General features: G+C 48.8%; 1 protein-coding gene across 1 annotated transcript in view; it reads left to right on the forward strand.

Annotated features, from left to right (window-relative positions):
* The window catches only part of ptprub (protein tyrosine phosphatase receptor type Ub), a 134173-nt gene that overhangs the window by 81568 nt on the left and 42808 nt on the right, over nt 1-9797 (forward strand). The window contains exons 8-10 of the mRNA XM_079753610.1: nt 4571-4888; nt 6360-6469; nt 8319-8520. Of these exons, the coding sequence (XP_079609736.1) occupies nt 4571-4888; nt 6360-6469; nt 8319-8520 (630 nt within the window). The remainder of the gene's footprint in view (nt 1-4570; nt 4889-6359; nt 6470-8318; nt 8521-9797) is intronic.

A 9797-nucleotide genomic window follows, 5' to 3' on the forward strand; every position in this document is an offset into this window, starting at 1 on the left:
AGTGCACATTCACTTCAAAATCTCCGAACTGTGGAGCTGAAGTGACAAAGTGGAGATTAAAAACATAATTCTGGGGTAAAACATTTGGCAAAAAAAAATGAAAAAATGGTTTGATGCGGTTTTTGCCGATAACGGCTTCGGCTCCGACTCATCTTCTACTCAGTTTATACTGAGAGAGAGGGCTGAGGCTACAGTAGTATCATTGTGATGTCAAAAGAAATAACACTACAGAAAATGTGCTTAAGCTCCAAGGCACGCTGCATGTATAGGTATAGAGGCTGTGGGTGTGTATACACACACAGACACACACACACACACACATAAATGCACAGATGTACAGAAGCACAGATGTACAGAAGCACAAAAGCGCAGATGAGGGGAGTAGGTTCAAAGTGTAGCAGGTCTCTTATTGTCTTCTGAAGGCAGACCTTTTAATGACTGTCATGGAGAAGGAGCGTCCATGTAACTTATGTTCTCCTCCGATGCTAAACATGAGATGTAAGCAACGAAGCGCAAGGGCGTGACATATGTTGTCTGCATGTCCCCCCCCCCCCCCCCGAAGCTATGAGAATACTGAGCGACGGATCACAGAATGTAACAAGTTTTTCCTCATCGCTGCCATCGTTCTGCCCCCCCCCCCACCAAAAAAAAATAAACAGACAACATTCATCCCATTGTTTATTTTTTGTGGTTAAACGTCACTCATGATCAGCGCTCATTCAGAGTGCTCATTGGCTTAAGTTCTACGGCACATGAAAGGACCTTTGGATATATAGGACTCTCCTCCCGAGCGCGGCTCACCTTCATCGACCTTCAGGGGAACCGGCGTCCCGCAGGTCCGGCCCCAAGCCATCTGGTCTCCGGTCCTCTGCTGACCCCCCCCGGGGCCACGGGCTGATTCAGTTACAGCACGAGCGAAGCGGGCGGAGCTCCCGAAGCCATCTCCGCTCTCTGGTAATTAGCGCGGCGAACAGAAGGCCTGCCGGAGCACCTCGCTAGCTGGGGGAGCAGAAAAAAAACTGAAAGGTTGATTTTCCTCTTCCAGAAGTGGATTCATGCCATGATGACAGACTGGATCTTCCCTACCCACTCCATTAGGTCGCACACACACACACACGCACACACTGACGCCCACAGCACCACTTGTGAGTACGGCAGGGCCTCTACTCTCGCGTGGGAGCTGTTAAACTAATGGCCGTAAACGTGAACACGGGCTCCGCCCGCCAAGCGGCCACGCAGGTGTGTGTGATGAGCCGACGCTGTGATTAGCAGCCTGATGCCTCGTTCACCCGCCCTCGCTCGCCCGCCCGGCTCACACGACGTCACGGCGGAGTAGAGAACAGTTGTAGTGCGCTCTGTCCCCAAACTCCATTAGAGGGGCTCCACCTGCTGCCGGGTCACTGGGCCGGCCGGGGCGGCGGGAGACGCCGCTGGCTCGGGGGGAGGGAAGGGCACATTAACATGAACACACTCTGGGGGAGGGAAGGGGAGGGATAGAGAGAAGGGGAGAGAGAGAACGGATACGACTGACATGAACACACTGTCCTCCTGTTAAGAGAGAGAACCTTGGAGTGTCTGACTTCCCTTCGCCGAGTGTAGCTGTCGAGTCTGTACGAGGCATACAAAGAAATGAGTGATATGAATGTATGTTCGAGGGATGTGAATGTATATATGAGGGGATATGAATTTATGTACAAGGGAATATGAATGCAAATATAAGCTGATGGGAATGTATATGAGGTGATAGGAATATCTACGATGGGATATGAATGTATATATAAGGGGATATGAATGTTAATATGGGGGCATGTGAATGTATTTCAGGGTAGATGAGAGTATATACGAGGGTATATGAAAGTAATGCATGGCGATATTTGAATGTATACAAGGTATATGAATACTTATGAATACATTCATGCAGGGATATGAGTGCACCTGAGAGTGAAAGGTGTGATTGGACATTGGGGTTGATCTGGCATCGCGGACAAGCTCAAATCGAGCTGACCACGGCAATTCATTTTCTCTCGCTTCATATTTATTCTGACCCATCACGTAGCTGGAGGCGGGGATCTGTAGGTGTGTAATTGGCTAACAACAAACACAGAATCGGCCAGCAGTACTCAACTTTTTTTCCCGGGGGGGAAGACCATCTAAAGAATCTTGTCCAGGCAGCAATGTGTCCAGACACATTGCATAGGTGTATGTGAAGTCAATAAAGCCATTAAGATCCCCTCCTGAAAACTTGATCAACTACCGCAAATAAGTTGTCTTCTGTTGAATCTGTCCGCAACGAAATAGGTAACGAGGCCTAACCCCGCTTATTTTCAGTGTTGGGTTTCCTGCCCAGGCTCTGAGCCATCCACAGAAGTTCTGCTATAACAGTGGGACCGCTGGGTCCGAGCTTTGATCAGATGGACCTCGCACAGCCCGCACTGGGAACAGCTGGGATCCGTTCCACTCCCCCACGCCTGCTGAGCCGCGTTAGTTGAGCTGCTAATACAGAGCCCGGGGCGTTAGCCCAGCTTCAGGCTGGCCCCCCTCCAACACACAGGTGGGGGAGATGGCATCAGACCAGATCGGGTCGGCGAGGCGAGGCCGAACCGACACAAACGTCCATTTTGAGAAGTCCAACAAAGATGACACTGTTGCCTCTGTGGCGCCGCCTTCATTAATTCAGAGGCTAAATGCCTCTCTTTATATGGCCTCACCTCAAAGACTATCAATTGCACCATTAAGACAATCAGGGAACACACTCAGAGAATTGTTCACACCGCGTCCTGCTGGGTCCGGGCGTCTGGATGAAGCGTATCTATCAGCGCCGTCTCAATAAACCTCCACACAGCGTACGAGGAAGTTACGAGAAAGGCTATAGAAAGCTGTAGGGCAGAGTAGACCTGCCGTGGGTCATGCTGGCGAAAACACTAACCCTCTCAACGGTTGAATGTTTGCAAAGAGAGACAATAACATAGGGGCTTTGTTAGTGAGTGTTTATTGTTGTTGGGAACAATGACAGAATGTCCCCAAAAAGAAGAGCACCATTTATGAAGATAAGCCAATAAGTTTGTGTGTGTCTGCGGTGTGAATATTCCTGAGCACAAATCCATTTGTCTCTGGCGCCTTTCAAATCCCTTTCTGTATTTTTTACCGTGCTCAATGTCTGTGCCGCGCTCCTCATTGATGCATTAGCGGCTTATTTTAGTTCAAATCTGCAGTGCAGTCAGAACCCCTTCGAGGGTGCGAGTCGGAGCAAAACGGCAAAGACCTTGGCACCTCACCTCCAAGCGTGCCGAGCTTCCCTGGTGCTCCACATCCCCGCTGCCGGGTCCCGGCCGGCCCTGCCCATTACTCAGCTCACACCGTAGGCCGCAACACGGCAATACGATACATTATGGAGAATATTGCAGGGGAAAATACATTTAAAAAGCCCCATCGATTGAGTGAATAATGGCCGTTGACAAATGCCTTCATTGATATTAGGCCGGGTCGTCCTTGACTTACCCCCCTCCTGCACCCCCCACCCCCAGCGTTTTCCTGTCCGACGTCCGTCCAGAACAGTGGCCGGCCTGTGCCTCGGGGGACAGAGGGTCTCTGTACCGCTAGCCGGTGGGAGGAGGAAACAGACTGAACTGTTGTTTCATCAGTGGATCTGAGAGACACAAGGGACGGGTGGGGGTAACACAGCAGTGACCAGAACTTATTTAGCAGCTACTAAAAATATGTGATCTGACCGCCGCGTTGACCCAGCAGTAAAACTAACCAGAGGATTTGGATGCCCTTGTGTTGGCGTTAGCTTTTTTCCGTGTGTGTGTGTGTTTAGCTTGTACTGCAGCCCCAAGGCAGAGAAGCATAACTACTGGAGAGTCGAGTGGGTCGCTGGCTCTGAGGCAGGGCGGGTGGGACCACGGCAGCTACCCACAGCCTGTCCGATTAATTAGCCTAATTGGGATGAGTTCCTGTGTTGCCACGGGGACCTGGGTGTGTCGTGCTGACGGTTAACCCCGACCCCCCCCTCATGTCCTAGCAGGACAACACGCGTCATCTAGCTGCAGCCGACAGCTGCAGAGATCGTGCTGGAAAGACCTATCAATTCTGGGGATTAATGTGACTTTCTATCTCTCCTGCTTTCATCCTCCCTCCCTCTTCTCTCCTCTCCTCTCCTGTCCCCTCCTCCCTCCTCCCTCACCCCACTCCTCTCCCCTCCTCCCTCCTCAAACGGCCCCTCTCCTCTCCTCTCCTCCCCTCCCTCCATTCCCTTCCCTTCCCCTCCGCTCCTCCCCCTCTCCCCCCCTCTCTCTCCCTTCCTCTCCTCTCTTCTCCTCAACTCCCCCCGCTCTCCCTTCCTCTCCACTCCTCTCCTCTCCTCGCCCCTACCTCCCCTCCTCTCCCCTCCTCCCCCATCCCTCCCCTCCGCTCCTCTCCTACCCCCTCCCTTCCTTTCCTCCCCTCCCATCCCTCCTCTCCTCTCCTCCCCAATCCCTCCCTTTCTCTCCCCTCCTGCCTCCTGCCTCCCTCTCCTACCCTCTCCCTTCCCCCCCATCCCTCCCCTCCTCTCCACTCCTTCCCCCCTCAGAACCAATGCGTGCCCTGCGGGGCCTGACTGCCACGGACCTTCAGGCCAGGCAGCTGTCTCTGCAGTGGGAGAGCCTGGCGTTCAACCTGACGCGCTGTCACACCTACTCGGTGTCCCTGTGCTTCCGCTACGCGACCGCGGGCGGAGGCGGCGGTCACAACACCACCGTGCGCGAGTGCCTGGCGGTGGAGCACAACGCGTCTCGCTTCACGCTCCGCGACCTGCCGCCCTACCACGCCGTCCACGTCCGTCTGGCTCTGTCCAACCCAGAGGGGAAGAGAGAGGGCAGGGAGGTCGCCTTCCAGACCGAGGAAGACAGTAAGTCATGAGGGGGGCGGGGGCTGACACATAGAAGGGGGGGATGACACACAGAAGAAGGCGACCTGGCGATGATTCAAACGATTGCTGCATAAACCGCTGCTATGTCACACCCTGAATTTAATCCTACTTAAAACACAAGGAACCAGGACAGGTGAAGGACTCGGAGTTGAACCGTGGCTTACAGTGTGCAGTATCAGAGACAAATGTCGCTGCAGCTATTTCTTAAAGCAGTGGTATGGAAACATACCAGCAGAAGCAGCTGGTCTTTCTCACAGACACGCATGTTAAGCCAAAGTTCAGCATGTGTTTTGGTTCACTTCAAGGCTGTGTCTACTGTGCACCGCTGTTATGAGTCTATTGTGGGTTCTGACGGCGGATTCTAGACCTGCTCAGTGGCTCGAATGATCGTTGTCTCACTCGTCCCTCCCACATTTAACATCCCACACAACACTTTGAATCCCCGCTCTGGAGACACCTCAGACCTTCAGATATCATCAGTCAATCTAACAGCATCTTTGAAGGATAAACAAGTGCTGAATATTTGATGACTTTTATTCTTGTCCCTTTTCATATTCTGGTAGGGGTAGTTATCAATTCTATGAAAGGCTTTCTTTTCTTTTTTTTTTACAAATTACAAGAGTTACATTCGAGCCCATCCAATAAAAAAACGTATTTTCATTGCTTCTTTTGTCTTGTGTCTGCTCTGCAGAGCATGTTTTGAGGGTGAAATCAATTCTCCTGTGAAGAAAGTCATAGCTAATGCTGACTTCTATTCTCAGAAAACCACACAGTAAAATAAAGGTTATTGAGATGGAGACACTGCCAGGTAGATATCAGACTTCATAAAGAATACTGTATGTTTGCGTACACTTAATTATAATGGTCTCTGACAAGGAAGTGTTTCAAAATAATAGTGCTGTCAGCTATCCGTTATTTTATTATATTATATTATCAGAGTCCTTTAGAACTATTCTCCAAAGGTTTTGTGTTGCCATTTAAAGAGAGGGGATCCTAATATCAAACATGCACCTACACTACAAAAAGCAACATGGTATGGTGCGAGAGAGCAGGGATATTCTTGTGTTCTTCACATTGTTTTTGTATAGAATTATACATGAGCGTGCACTTGACTATACTAGATTGTACTTTTCTCTACTGTACAGTGTTTTCGAGTACTAAATTATAACATACTGTACTGCACTATACAATACTTTACTATTATACACTAGAATGCACTGTACTATACTATACTGTACTATGCAATACTATAATGTACTTTACTGTACTATACTGTACTGGAATGTAGAATACTAAACTACAATGGTCTAAGCTATTCCGTACTATACTATATATTATGATAATATATTCTGCTTCTGATGCCTGGTGATATTGACACAAGATGGTCATCACAGAATTAGCATCAGCTTCCATTTCCCTGAGCATGTTTGTTCTGCCCTCCTCGCTCTAGTTCCCGGGGGCATCGCGCCAGAGTCCCTCACCTTCTCACCCCTCGACGACATGATCTTCCTCAAGTGGGAGGAGCCTGTGGAGCCCAACGGCCTCATCACCCAATACGAGGTGAGGAGAGGAGACCGCTGACTCCCTTCAGAGACCTGCAGGCACAATGAGCTCAAACGGGCGTGTTACAGTAGTGGGGGAAACATGGTCTGGAGGAACACATTCTTATTTGTCAGCCTCCATGAAACCAGTTTATTGAATGAGTTACCCCTAGTGCTGTTCTTATTGGGTCCCTGTAATCAAAGACGGCAAAAGAACTGACTTGGACTTGCGTGTGGGTGTTTGAGCTATGCAAAACGAAAACCCAGTTCAGAGGAAATGTTTACCTTCCCCTAACAAGGCACAGATCTTGTTCTATGTTGTTATTGTTTCCCCACCAATAAATCAAACAACCAACCGCCGGCATGAGCATTACCAAGCTCCACCACCACCACAACCACCTCCACCACCACCACAACCACCTCCCTACTACCACAACAACCAACACCACATTCACCTCCATCCAACCCTCAATACCTCCACCACCAGCACCTCCACCTCCATCCTACCACCACACCCACCACCACCACCTCCATCCTACCACCACAACCTCCACCACCACCAGCTCCACCTCCACCTCACCACCACCACCACCACCACCAACAACATTACCTTGACTACAAGTCCCACACCTGAAGCCGAGGCATTCTGCTAATGACTCCTTCCTCCTTCCGCGTTCATAACTCTTATGAACTGTCCTGAGAGTGGTGCAGAGTAGGAATGCAGACAGCGATAGATCAGAAGTCCCTACACAAGCAAGCCCTCTGGCTCCCTTGGCCTGTCCTCGCCAATGTCGCTTCAAGGATGTTATTAAAGTGGATTTGTGGTTTGACATATAAAACTGGAGGCTGAGCCCCGCCCTCCATCTGAAGCGCTGAAGTCTCTCTGTGGGACAGCCGCGCAGGCTTTACCCAGACTATAGAAATCCTCTTCATTTCTCTCTCTAATTAAACCATTGACCAGTCTGCCGGAGTCCATCGACCGCGGCATCCTGGGAGGGCGCCCTCCGCGGCGCTGGTCTCTTGCTCCCGTCTTTTTATCTCTGCCTTTGTGGGGCGAGACGCAAGGTCTTGTTAGAGTGTTCAGTCTCTGGGTGGCTCATAATTCTATCTTCAAACTTAGCAGCTGTGAGGACCCATTCAGCGCCTCCTTGGATCATCTAAGAGCCTGTGGTTCGGCTTTATCAGCATTATGTGTGTGTGTGTGTGTGTGTGTGTGTGTGTGTGTGTGTGTGTGTGTGCGTGCGTGTGTGTGTCTTCCATGCCTTGGGTCTTTCGATGGTGCCAAACTGGTCATATTAATGCAGTGTCCCCCAAGTACCCCAGCAAAGGGATTGCAATAATGAATGTTCTGTTGTTCCGAAAGGTATTTTGTGTTTGAGTTTCACCTTGTGGTCTGGGAAAGTTATCCATCATATACAGGGGACAGAACACAGAGGACGTTCCCTCAAAGGAGTAAGACATTAAGTATGGCATTATTATAAGCTAAGATAGGCATGGGAATCATTAGCCTTCAACATTGCCATATGAATCTATCAGCTGCCTGAATCAGTTTCATTTTGAAATGCAAATGGCAGTTAAGGCCCACTTCCCTAAACCCATAAACCAACGTGAGCAGCCAGCACATTGATTAAGAAATGCTCATTAGTTTAAAACTCAAGTGGATCATATCACGTAATCGATTCAACTACAGCAGGTGTTTATGAGAGACAGACAGTGTACATCAGTCTTCCCACGGCGGATCAGAGACGATCTGGCCCGTGTCAAACGGAGCCACTTGAGCAAGGCTGCATCTGTTACCCATAATGCAACACTTAGGGCCAGACTTCGCAGAGAGCATCATCATCTTTTTTTTTTTTTTTCTCCCTCAGATCAGTTACCAGAGCATCGAGTCTTCAGACCCGGGTATTAACATACCCGGTCCGAGGAGAACCGTCTCCAAACTGAGGAACGAGACCTACCACATGTTCTCCAACCTCCACCCCGGCACCACCTACCTGATTTCAGTCCGCGCCCGCACCACCAAGGGCTTCGGCCAGACGGCCCTCACCGAGATCACCACCAACATATCTGGTAAGAGTACATCCACCTCCTGTAGGGTTTGGTGTCCGTACATTGGTGTATGTCCTACGGATGTTTCCCCCATTAGAAAGGTGAAGGGAAGGCGTTTTGAGAAATGTTCTACGTAGGCCTGTCACAATAACAAATTTTTCTGGGCGATTAATTGCCCCAGAAATTATTGCGATAAGCGATAATATTGCAGTTTTTCAACTAATATAATGATAATGGCATAGTAATGCAAGTACACCCTTTCGATGATCAATAAACTTTTATTTTTAAAGAACACTGGAACTGGACGTCTGGAAGACATTTAAAATATCTAGAATAAATTAACAAAACAAGCAAAAACAATAAATAAAATGGACTCAGTCTATTTTAAGAAAAAATGCTTGAGGGGGTTTACTCGTTGTGCCCTGTAATTATGAGCCTGAGCCCGATTTCAACCCGACATTTGTTACTTAGACCTACTCTGCTAAATATATATAATATATGTAAATATATATAATGTACAGAACGCCGGTCATTATCGGGAAAATAAGCCCAGACAGTGCGAACCGGACAACGACGCGCAGCGGAGGTGTCTTGCCTTATTTTCGATAATGACCGGCAACGTTCTATACATTATCCCGCTTATTACACGGCTACTTGCCAAAACGAAAAAATAACTTCAAATGGTGTGTCTTTTTTACAATGTATTCGTTAGCACTGCAGCATTCGTTGTGTTGATCAGCAGAGAAATAGTCCGCCAAAGACGTTGACGTTGCTTACCATCCAAAGACGCTGGGGTTGACAAGTTACCGGACTACTATCTATGCAAGTGAACGGAGCGTTCCACGGCATTGAGAAGACCTGTGTAATAAAAGCCTATAATATTTCTGTTCATGGCATAGATTTCTTCACAGATTAGGCCAATAAAGCAATGATTTAAAAAAAAAGAAAGAGTGGGAATGGTAATTGTTGCGATCGGCAAAAAATTATCGCTCATTTTAATTTATCGCGCAATTAATTGATTTATTGCCTATCGCAACAGGCCTAGTTCTACGACCCGTTTTGTGTGTGTTGACAGGGGAAGCGGTTACGTCGCCTGTACTGAAACATGCACAATGCTGGGATTATTTAACTATTCATAATAATTGGGGCACTTTCACCAACACTCTCATTATATCCTTGGGAGGCCAACGTTAATCTGTGGATCCAAGTGACACACGCAGAGGAGGACAGTGTGTCTGTTGTGCGGGGGGAAGACTACAGAACAACAATTCCTCTGCCATACCTCACAGCTTATTATG

Source organism: Pollachius pollachius (genome assembly GCF_949987615.1).
Source record: "Pollachius pollachius genome assembly, chromosome: 1".
Classification (NCBI taxonomy): Eukaryota; Metazoa; Chordata; class Actinopteri; order Gadiformes; family Gadidae; genus Pollachius; species Pollachius pollachius.